Raw genomic sequence first — 12,813 nt, 5'->3', positions numbered from 1 at the left:
ATCAACTGCTACACCATCGGGTGACACAATATGCCCTAGGAAAGACATAGAGGGCTTAGCGAAGGCAACCTTGGACAACTTAACAGTTAACCCAGCCTTACGAAGGCGATCGAGAACTTCTCGCAGATGATCTAGGTGTTCTTCAAAAGTCTCTGAAAATACTACGACATCATCTAAGTAGTGATATAAGTACTCGAATTTGATGTCGGAGAAGACCCTATCTAGTAGCCTAGTGAGCACAGCTGCTCCCGTAGGGAGCCCGAAAGGCACGCGGTTGTATTCATATAAATTCCAGTCCGTGGCAAACGCTGTAAGGTGTTTAGACTCTTCGGCAAGGGGAATTTGATTATAGGCCTGATTTAAGTCCAAGATGGTGAAGAACTTGGCCTTACGAAACCATGAAAAACAAGAATGAAGGTCGGGAAGGGGCACAGATTGTAACACCACCTTCCGATTGAGAGCCCTGTAATCAATGACAGGCCTGAAGCCTCCTTGGGGTTTCGGTACTAGAAAAATAGGCGAAGAATACGCTGACTTAGAGGGCCTAATAATACCGTCCTTCAACATCTGATCGATGATTTCCTTCAGAGCCTTCATTTTAGGTGGAGATAGCCTATACGGTGGAAAACGGACAGGAATCGAATCCGTAACCTCAATTTTGTATTCAATAAGGTCAGTAACACCAAGAGTATCAGAGAACACCTCGGGAAACGACTGACACAGTTTGCGAATACTATCAGCCTGCTCCTCAGGTAGATGTCTAAGGTCTAACAACATCTCATCCTGGGTAGGCGAAATAGAAGAACATGACACAGAATTACACTTTAATAGTGGGATTTTACAACTAGAAGCAAATTTGAATGTGCACGACCTAGACTGCAGATCGAGCACAAGACCAGTGAGAGAAATAAAGTCAGCTCCCAATATAATGGGGCAAGACTATTGCTTGGCCACAAACAATTTAACTTTCCATGTAAACTTAAAAACACGAATTTTGACCAGTAAGGAACCTAGAATTTCTAATGGAGATGAATTAGCCGAAACGTATTGAACAGGAGAAGAGACATAGTCAGGAAGTTTACAAACCGATTTCAATTTAGAATACCATTCAGCCGCAATAATCGAACAAACAGAGAGCTGTTATAGGCTCGTTATTTACCTCAATCTTAAGAAAAGGAACAGGTGCGGGGGTATCCGCTGCAATCCTAAGACATTCTTTAGGGCATTCAAAAGATGAACTTGAAGGCTGATCGTTCTCTGCATTTACAATCTGTTTACTAGGGGCTGAGTCTCGGGAAGATGGATTAGTCGACTCAGCCGAAGCCACTAGTCACTTTTTATTATTGGCATAGGTGGAATTTGCACCAGAAGTTGAGCAGGAGGGGGTGCTATTTGAGTTTGGGCAATTCTTGGCGATATGTGAGAAGGCCCCACATTTAAAACAGCCTTGTGCTGAACCAGCTCCATTATTTGCCCTACTACTTTTGACTAATGGACATTTATTGCGAAGATGGTCAGGCGACCCGCAAGCATAACATTTACGGGGCGTGACTGGTCGGCGAGGTGGAGGCCGAGTGTTACTAAAGGAAGGCGGGGGTTCTTTCGCTACACGCAAAGAATCGGCGTATCTAACTCCTTCCGCTGAGACGGCCAACGCTTCAAGTTCAGAGAAAGTTTGCGGGCACGCCGCAAAACACAAGTATGACCTATAAGATGGTGAAATGCCTTCCACAATAGCTTGTACAATTTGATCCTCAGGGAAGTGAAGAGCAAACACCCTGGTATAAAACTTAATGTCTTGTATGAAATCAGCCAAGTTTTCATCCAACCTCTGTACTCGATAATAGTATTTCTGAATCAGAGATGACCTTGCGCGGGCAGGAATAAAATTAGCAAGTAGATGTGCATGAAAATCTTCGATGGATGACTGTTCAGCTATGGCTCTTACTATTTTGTCGGAGAGAATACCAATAGCATACGGATAGATAATTTGCAAGATTTGACATGGAGACAGAGAAAAACAAGGGCATGATCCTGAAATTCCACTAGAAATCTTAAAAATGAAATTACGTCACTGGTGGTATTAACAGAAAACTTGGATATACCTCTGAGCAACATTGCCAATGGATGAGGCAAGCTACTAAATCCGGGTGACATAGTAGGTAAAGGTTTCAATGGCAAGGAAGTCAATTCAGAACGGATGTTACTCAATGATGCACGACGTTCGGATTCGTTGTCCAATGGGGCAGGGATAATTTGAGCAGCAACGGTTATCCTATTAACTTCTCCCTTGGGAGGCGCTTCCTCACTACCTGGATTCACTATGGTGGGTTGATCAGATTTGGGAGGAACTTCCCCAGTTAACAATTGAGTGACCTTACTAGATAACTCGGAAATATTTTCCAGGAGCGTACTAGCTTCCTTCCTCTGAACGTCATTCAGTTTTAGAGACAACAGATCGTTAACCCTATTCGAAAAATGATATAGCCTGCCTTGCACACGCTTAATTTGATTAGGAGACGGATCATTTTCATCAAAAAAACTAACTACAGAAGCTAGCCCAGTAATATTCTCCATGATCGTGGAAAGAGAGTCGTCAATTTCTTTCTCTCCCAAATTGGGGATGGAAATGGGCAAATCAAGGGACTCTCTAAGCTTGTTAGTGTCTACTGCAACCGTGCCTCCAGATTGTACATTTCTAATAGTCAATTCATAGATCAACTCCTCCTTGCGCAAATAGTTAAGAAGGAGAACATCGCGAGGGCCGGGCATGATGACAGAACAATTTGGAAAAAATCAAAAATTCCAGCAACTGAGAAAATGGTTAGAGTTCGGATCAAAACAATGTCTAGCTGTCAAAAGGGGCTAAATTGAGACCCATTCAACCACGCTCTGCTACCACTTGTTACCGTGTTTTGGTGGTAGGTAGAGGTGTAAGAAGGTGCGGGCGTGAATGGGTCTCAAACTACGGAATCAAAATTAATGTAAAATTTAACAAGGTTATATTTTCTTTTCAATATTAAGTAATAACAAGGAACAGGTACTTAGTAGCCGAAACACAATTTGAAATGTACAATTACAGGGATTACAGAGTTTGGGCTTCGAGCCCTGAGTTCACAATTTTTGAGCAACTAGCCCAACTTTCCGATATACAAATTTTAACAAAGGGGCAGAAGACCCCAATCAAACCCTGGAGCACTTGCTCCAAATTACACAGTAAAGCCTCCTCGAGGCATACAACACTCCGTTTCCAAAAGAGCCACACGCTCTTTAATTTAAGCCTCTCCCAGGCCACACCAAACTCCACCTTCAAGTTGTCCTCAACGGACATAAACACAGGGGTAAAATACCCAATCTACTGAGGTCTATTAAATGAGAAGCAGGTTAATTAAATGACCTCTAAAACAATTTGAGAGGAGGCGAACTTGCACTCCTAATACACTTTGATTTTAAAACCTACTTTGGCACTAGGCCGTTATTACAAGGGCTAATCCCATACTACAGAGGTGACTTAATAGCAATTTACATTACATTACGGAAGAATTGGTTGAGAGAATAAGTTCACCTCAAGACGATGTGAGTGGGTGCTCGAGAGGGTTAAGCACTCTCTATCCCGATATGTCGTTTTAAAATAGAATAGATACCAGTTGTTTTTACATTTTAGGAAAAGGTTACATGGTTGAACGCTTAGAACCCGCCCCGAAAGTTAAACTGCTGAGCAAGAAAAGAAAGAATTTATTAATCGGCCATTACCTTATTGTTGACCGCTGCCGAAGAAAGAGGCGCTTCCCGCCTCCTGCTATGTACTTAATACACTGAAAGATGGAACAGAAGTGGCCCGGAGACCCTAAAATCAGCAGTTTATATACTCTCGCGGAAGTTTCTAGGCGTTAGGGGAATGAAAACACCCGCCCACAATGTTTTTATTGGATAGGACCCCGCAACAGATACAAGTTGGGGGAAGATACACCAGATTGGTCAGAAATTACTAAAAGAAATTCGGGATTGGATAAATCTAAAACAAGGGGAAAAAGAGGGGTATACAGCCAACTTAAACAATAACAGAAAGAAATTTAACAAAACACAAACTTTTGAAATAAAAATTTCTCCAACAAAATAGTTCTTTGACTCCGCACTAGGGTGCACTATTGTTGATCTTCAGTAGTGTCCTCTAGAAGAGAAAGTTCACACTTCTTACTTCAAGCGAAACAAAAACACATCAAAAGTGACACAGTTCAAAAACTCAAAATTTTCCACGTGGTGACATCTTCTGAGAAAGTAGAGAATTAATAGAGTAGATAAAGTTCAACCTTCCTCCAGAAGAGGAGTTTCAACTGGCGCAACTTTTAAATAAACGGTGTAGAGGTGTACCGCCCGGTACAGTTATCAAACACATTTTAGGATAATTTTAACCTGTTGCCTGACAAAAATAATAAGGTTTTGATTGTGGTTGAAGATGCCTCACAGTAAGAGGCGAAACATGTCTCACATTTAAAAAAATGTTTTAACTTAAATGCCAACATCTTGTATTGAATAGGTGGAAATAAATATTAAATATTTTCCTATATACATTTTATAACATGTACCCTAGCGGTCATCATGTTGTCTAATATCATCATAAACATTTATCATCGCAATCGTCGCTCACATTTAACTCTCAAAAACAAGTTTAAATTGTTCAGACTCATTATTATATCCCTGATTATTACTCCTAAACGCATCATCATGGTGAGCTGCCTACTCTCCACAGCTATCACCTTCCCTTCTAAGATCAACTTACTTCACAAATCATTTCTTTATCAAACTTCAATTTAATTGTTGCTTTAACATAATCCGGTATCATGATTTTTTATAAAGTCACACATCATCCTTATTATTATTATTATTATTATTATTATTATTATTATTATTATTATTATTATTATTATTATTATTATTAGCCTTCATTCCCCCGTAATTCATTTCAAAGACCTTGAATTACACGTAACCTTGTGAAATTCACTAACAACTGGGGTTATCAATCACTTGATCAACACAGCAATATTCCAAGAAATGCACAAAATGAAATCAATGAATCAATGACTACTCTACAATCACAACAACTAAAATACTGCATCTCTAACTAATCTACGTTTCATTTTATAAGAATACAATCCAACTAGCAATCTACTGAAAGAGAAGGAAATGTGACGAGTACTTATTATTCCGATGTAAGTCTCCGGCGTCTTGAATATAGGTGTGGATGTCAGTTCCTCCTCCGGATTATGGCGGGTTGTAGGTGAACAAATTCATCGTGCTGGCTCACACACGTCGGCTTAACACATCAGGATTCCTGTGCAGTCAAATAGTGTAGAATCACTCCAGCGGTGTTTTAGAGTTCCCAGGATTTCCTTCTTGGTCGGTCCATGATGACGGCTCGCCTTCGTTGATGTTGCTGAAACTAAAATTTATCATTAAAATCGTATCCACACTCGTTGTAGACTAACAGTTTGCCTTACGGTTCTTAACTGGCGCAGTGATGTACACCATGGTTCAACCCTACAGAAAGCTTCAAATCTTGACCTCATTTATCAGTTTACAGCACATCGTTGAGTTGTCGGAATCTTGAACAGTCTACTATATTAGTGTTGAAATGATGTTCCTCGGCCAGGTTTATTCTCGAAGATTCCATTTCAATCATAATATTCCCTCAGAATTCCAAATAGAACATTCCATAAATTTCTGCAGCAAGTTGACGTAATGTCATGTACTGACTGTCTGTGGTTTGGAAACTTCCACCCAGGAAAATGTGCGGCAATAATATATCGCACTAGGCTGATCCGTCTAAACAGAAAATTAAATGAGCATACTCGAATACCATAATCGCCGTGCAGTACTATCTCGTAATCAGCTAAAACCACACTGTTAGTCTTCTCTTCTAAAACCACACTGTTCGTCTTCTTTTCAGAATGATTCTCTGACTATTGAATTGCTTCACTAATTCTCATTGGTCATCAGCTATTCTGCGACGTGATTCGTTATTCCAAATTCGGAGCAGATCTTCCTGGAATCTCGCTCCCCTTTGCCTCCAGCTCGCTATGTGACGTAAACCCTGTGACGTACGGTGACCTTCACCGCCTGACACAGTTCCCTCTCGTCTGCAGCGGAACGGCATAGTAATCAGCTGGTGCTCGCTCGCGCTTAGCCCCGTGTTACATTACGAGAATTGAACCAACTTCTCTAAATCCAATAAAATACCATAGATATATATATTTCTCGAAGTGTGGTGTTACAGAAGAATGCTGAAGGTGAGATGGGTATATCGAATCGTAGATGAAGAGATACTGAATCAAATTGGTGAGAGAACGATTTGGTGAAATTTGATCAGAAGAGATGATAGAATGATCGGACACAACTTAGGCACCCAGGACTTGTTCATTGAGGAAGCGTAGGTGGAAAGAATGGTAAAGGCAGACCAAGGCATGAATATGACAAACAGATTAGAGTAGATGTAGGAGGATATAGTTACGTAGAAATGAAAAGGTTAGCATATGCTAGGGTGGCATGGAAGGCTGCATCAGACCAGTGTATGGATTAATGACCCAATCAACAATAAAAAGGATGATACAAATGCATTAAAGTTATTAAAAACTATTGGTCCACCTTGTCAAGACACTTTTATAATTGAAAATCATTTATTCAGACTGTTTCAGCACATACTTTTTTAAATAGTTTTCGTTAGCTTTAGACAAATCAGTACAGGAACAAATACAAATACCTATCATGGGTAAGTTTATCAACAAATGAATTATGTTGATGTCTGATATTTATGGTGCATAATACTAGAAAATTAAAGGTTTGACGATAGAAATTCATATGGAGTGAGTGGAAAATCCAAGAAAATGCACCACATATTTTGACATTATTTAAAACAGATAATGAGCAGTAACCCAGTAGTTAGAGGGTATTGAGCTTATCACTAACCAAATAACAAAGGATAACGGAATGAAATAATCAAGCAGAAATTAAGGTGGCATGGACCTACATTTAAAGAACAGTATTGTCTCGGAAATAATTAAAATAACCCAGTATTTAGGCTAACATGTTACTTGAATCATTTTCAGACACTTCAGTTAATTCTCTTGCTTTTATCGGGTGCCTTTACTAGCAGGTATACTTTTCCGTTTACTTTGATAAGATTTGAAGTACATTGTTGTTGACTTCACCTAGTTCGTGATGACATATTTTCAAACATTCTTTCCTCCACATTTGTCACCCCAAAACAGGCAACATTAATTAAAACACATTTAGATCAATAATATTGATAAAGGGAAATATATAAAATGACGAGACAAGTTATAACTGTTACGGGGTACCCGTGAAGCAGAAAGAGGTTAAAGAAGGTGCGGTATGGATGGGTCTAACTACAATGTCAAGAATTGAATTAAAAACTTAATCTGAAGGTTATATTTTTAGAACTTCAAACGTAACAGTTTTTTCATGACAATATTACAGGTACAAGTAGCAATCATAAAACAAGTCTAGGAAAGACAAGATTAGTGATTTTAACAAATCCTGGGCTTCAAGCCCTTGCTTCACTTTTCCTGAGCTCCAAGCTCAAATTTATAAAAGAACACAAATTTATACAAATTTACACAAGGGCAGAAATCCCCTAATTCAAAGAGCACTTGCTCCCAAAATTACAACATCTAGCCTTCAAGAAGCATTCATTCATCTTACAAAACTTTGAAAAAGAGCAAACAGGCTCTCAGTTTTCCAAGCCTACTCATGGCAACATCAACTTACAATTTCTGACCTCTCAAGGCACAACTTACAATTGGAAAATGATTATACGGGGGTATTTAATACCCAACCTACTGGGCCTTCATGGAAAAAGAACAACGGTTAAATAAATGGCCCGAACACAAAATGAATGGAGGCGAATACTTGCACTCCTAGATGTGAACACTTAAAACCTAAAGGGCACTAGGCCGATGAAACAGGGGCTATTCGCAAACTACTGAGGTGACTCGTATAAGGGTAAATTAATGCATTACGGAAAGGAAGAAAAACAGTTACAAAACGTAGTCGCCTCAAACCAAGATGAAGGGGAGCTCGAGAGGGTACATCACTCTCTATCCCCGATTTACAATCCAAGATTTTATGAAGTTTTTACATTAGCTGGCAGAAAGTTTCCTTTTTAGAAAGGAGGTTAATGATTCAGACCTTTCCCTCGGGTTAAACTGCGGAGTTAGCAAGAAAGAAAGATGTTACGTGGCCATTACCTTGTAGATGTACGGCTGACCGATGAAAGAGGCTGCCCGCCTCCTGCTTTTACATACGCACTTAGTAAGATGATGATCAAATGGCCAAGGCATATGAAAAACCGCAGTTTATAAACTCTTAGGGAAGGTTCGAGATCATTCAGGAATAAACCAGCCACACCCTCTCAATTTAATTGGTCCAATTCAAAGTTACACTTCAGGATAGAACAAGAAGCCAGTGATTGGTAGAAAATTAATTACAGAAATTAGAGATTGGCTAGATACAAAACTGGCGGAAAGGAAAAGAAAATATTGCCAACCCAAAAATAAATGAACATCAATCAGTAAAAAAAACTTATGAATACCAAACTTCTTCAAATCATAAGTTCTTTCACTTCACACCAGGGTGCACGATCATAGGTTTTTGTAGTGTCATCTGTGGAAAAATGTCCAAACTTCTTGATGAATAGCAAACAAAACTAGTAGAAATTCAGTCAGTTCAGGAAACTTCACAATACCAAAATTACATCTTATTTCTGTGGTGACATCTACTGAGTAAATTTCTAAGTTGGTGTAGTTTCATTTACATTGTTTTTCCAATAGAGGAGTTCGTTTAGGCGCTGAATTTGAATGCGCGGCGTTGAGGTGTACTTCCCGGTACAATAACCATCGCAAGATTCGGAAACACACTTTGCTAGATATGAAACAAACAGGTTTACCAACATGACAACTAGTGAAGGATGTGGGAAAGTGGGCTGGGATACCTAAGACGATGGACATTGTAGAGAAGGAAACGTTAACGTGGTTACCCTTCAGTCCACATTTACTGACAAATTAAAAGAAGGCTTAACATGAAAACAGAACAACAGCTAATTAAAATAAAGGTAACATTGGCAATAAAGGTGTAACAAAGAATAACGTAAATGAACGAGGTTCGTATCCATGCATTTCAGAAAACTCAAATTTAACATTACAGGAATTTACTCTACAATGCTAAAAAGAGAGAAAGATGTTCCACCTATTCAATACAATAATATCGTTGCACGAATTAATGTAGCAACATATTTAATATGTTATGGGACCGGTTTCGACATGTTCATGTCATCATCAGCCTACACACAAATGGCAAGAAGTCAACACAATTGTACACTAATGACGCATCATTTACTAAAACATTTCTACATTACTTTTCTTTAAAGGCGTATTTAATATGAAAGCCTTTGGATTTGCTGTCTTTCTTAAAACGTTTCAGTAAAAGACGCATAGCTCCAACAGGCGTGCATTAAATTGGAACGGAATTACGGGAGGCAATCCCGGAGGAAAATTAGTTTTACATGTAAACAACCAAATATATTAATTAAAAAAAAGGGAATTGCCTCCAAAATCATAAGGATATGCTCTAGCTGTAGAGGTAACACATTACAAGAATGGTGGTAAAGCCAAGATCTAAGGTAAACTCCGGATCTAAAAGTAATTTACATGTTAATTTAAAGTTCGAGAGGAGAAAATATGCTTGCCCTGAGGTGGCTGGAGCCCGCTGACGGGAAGACACCCGAAGTGAGTTCGGCTACTAGGCCGTTGAAAAACCAAAGACGCAGACGAGCCCTGCTCCCACCAAGGAGTGAAAGGTTGGAAATTGAGAAACACGCAAAACGTCAATCGAGGAAGCTTGCTACAATTCAGACATAAATTTCACCAAGAGGCGACGTCGTTATTCTGACCTATCAGAAGGCTGTTGCTCAAACAGCCTTCTGATAAACCAGCAAAGGACAGGAAATGACAAGAAAAATCCTCCTAGAAATGCCACGTGCCTGTACACCCTGTCACTAAAGATAGGTACTGCACACGGTTTTATCATGTTACCAAAATACACAATTAGTTTAAACATCAAACACCACTTCCAATAAAATTTTACATTCTTCCAAGATCAAAACTTCTTCATAATAATGTCTCTCTTGATGTCTGATTTAAATACTTAAAAAAATATATATTACAGTAAATTTTAGAACACAAATTTCTCCATCCTTTCTTGATGTTCAAACACAGGTCACAACATTCGTGATTTCATCTCATTTTCTATCCAATGTGATATTACCGTAGTTACTTCAATGCAATTTAGGTAACTTTCACGCAAATTCTAATCATATTTGTGGTGTTTTGGTTGCAGATAATCGTGGATTCATGACTCAGAATGGTCAGCCAGATAATCCTCGTTCTGCTCGTTATGTTCTCAAGGACTTTGTGAATGGCAAGTTGCTGTACTGTCATGCCCCACCTGGACATAATCAAGAAGAGTTCCACATATTTCCGGAACGCTCAAAACCAGTTGAGAAACACTTACCAGAGAGAGGCAGCCGATTATTGAAAGTAAGGTTCATTTTTTTAAACACACAGTTAAAAAATTAGTGGAACATGTTTTGCAACGTCTGGTATGTGAACGTTAATTTGGTAGATGGGGTTCCAATCGTCTTACAGCATACCTTGATACCTTAGCTACTCAGGGTATGTCAAATCGAAGTTATAATATATCTGTAGATGTAGCCATTCATTAAACTGTCAGGTGACCCCTCAAAACAAAGTGAATAGCGGTGCTTCCATGTGCCGTTGTGAGGTACATAGACTACTGCGGCCATTTGATCATGTTGTACATAAACCAGCACATCCCATGAGACATCTTAACGAGGTTGAAGTGATTCAGAAAGGATGCACTATTCGTCGTGTTGCTGTGGCTCTGTCTCTCTCAGTCAGTTATTCAACGCTTGTGGAATCTCTACAGTGAAACGGCCAGTTCACAAGGAGGGTTGGACAAGGTCGTGCACACGACAACCCCACAGGATGACCGATATCTTATCTGTGCGTTGCGGCATCGTTCAGCAACGCCAGAGAACTGCAACAAGACCTCAGGAGGGTCACTGGAGTCACGGTGTCTGACCATACAGTAAGGAACAGGTTAAGAGAAGTGTTCTTACGACCCAGACGTCCTGTTCGAGTGCCCCATTTAACGCGGCAACATCGTGCAGCTCGCCTTCTGTTTGTCCGTACCCATGTCGAACTGGCACCTTCGCCAATGGAGGCCTGTGTTGTTCACAGACGAGTCCGTATTTCCCCTGACACAGTGTGATGGACGTCAGCATGTATGGAGACGTCATGGTGAGCAGTACATGCCAAATGTTGTCCGGAAGGCTACCAATTCGGACAAGGTTCTGTGATGGTGAGAGGTAGCATCAGTATTGATGGCCTACGGATCTTGTTGTCGTCCGTGCTAATCTTACCGCCGCCGGGTACATCGAGCAGATACTGCTACAGCATGTGTTGATTGCTGCATACGGTGTTGGCCCTGAATTCGTAGACGTGCACGACAATGCCAGGGCTCATGTAGCGCGCATCACCAGAGCTATCTTGCGAGAACTGGACATCCAAGAGATGGAATGGCCAGTAGTGAGTCCTGACCTTAATCCCATCGAGCATGTGTGGGATAGGCTTGAGAGAAGTGTTCGTGGGTGTCCTGTTCCACCACAGACTCTCCAAGACCTCGAAAAGGCTCTCATTGAAGAATGGGACCTGATACCGCAACGTGACCTCCGTCGACTTGTACAGAGCATGCCATGTAGGTGCCAAGCTGTGATAAATGCTCGTGAAGGACATACACCATACTGAAGCTCTCCAGCTGTGATAAAAATCCACCCTGGAGGACTGTTAACACTTTTTTGCCCCTATTTGGACATTTCCCTTTGTGTTCTGAAAATTAACGCGAATTCATCGATGTTCTTTTGTATACCTCAACGGTAAAGAATAAAGGTTTTGTTACCTCTACTACAGTGGTAACACCAAACAAGGTACAAACAGAGTTAAAAGGGGAAGGTAAGAGCAAACTACACAATATAAGAAAACACTACACACTCGGAAAAAACAGTAGCTGGCATTACTCAGATCTCCAACAAAACATGTACGAAATATCAGTAGGGCCAACTAATGAACAACAAACCGGGAAAATGAAAGGGCTGGGAACCTACCAAAGGCATGGACGTGGCTTAGATAGCGGATTCTGAAATGAATCACCGTGATCCTTAGTTTTAAAAAATATTATTTACAAGATAATTTTACAAATACATTCCAAGTTACGAGCTATAAGTTCAGTGATATACATAGCTTATTTCGTAGCAGTGTAAACTCAAATTTAAAATCAACTATACATCTAGTTGCCTATGCAGTAGTACAATGCAATTTACAGGTTATCCAAAATTTAGTGTACCTCAAGTGATACAGAACTACCAGAGGCAAACCCCAAGGGAAATAATATTAAACTACAATATACATATTTTAGTGAAACAAAACGGGAATGCCTTCTTTCTTTGAAATCATTTCGGAAAAGGCTAGGAAAGCAACAGATAGGGAATCTGCCACCTGGGCGACTGCCCTAAATGCAGATCAGTATTGATTGATTAATTGATTGAGGTAAGTCCAGCTGAAAAACTAAGGCGTCATAAGTAACTAATCTGGTGAATCTAGGCGAGGTTAGGGCAGACTCCTGTATGAAGAGCAAATCGGAACATTACCGAAATTTTAGCAG

The 12,813-nt window shown here is 40.0% G+C and overlaps 1 protein-coding gene across 1 annotated transcript in view; it reads left to right on the top strand.

Annotated features, from left to right (window-relative positions):
- The window catches only part of Ns3 (nucleostemin 3), a 156,052-nt gene that overhangs the window by 109,081 nt on the left and 34,158 nt on the right, over positions 1–12,813 (top strand). The window contains exon 7 of the mRNA XM_067150452.2: positions 10,411–10,610. Within this exon, the coding sequence (XP_067006553.2) occupies positions 10,411–10,610 (200 nt within the window). The remainder of the gene's footprint in view (positions 1–10,410; positions 10,611–12,813) is intronic.

Source organism: Anabrus simplex, chromosome 6, assembly GCF_040414725.1.
Source record: "Anabrus simplex isolate iqAnaSimp1 chromosome 6, ASM4041472v1, whole genome shotgun sequence".
Lineage (NCBI taxonomy): Eukaryota > Metazoa > Arthropoda > Insecta > Orthoptera > Tettigoniidae > Anabrus > Anabrus simplex.
The sequence above is the reverse complement of the archived record's forward strand: the minus strand, read 5'-3'. Positions and strand labels throughout refer to the sequence as shown.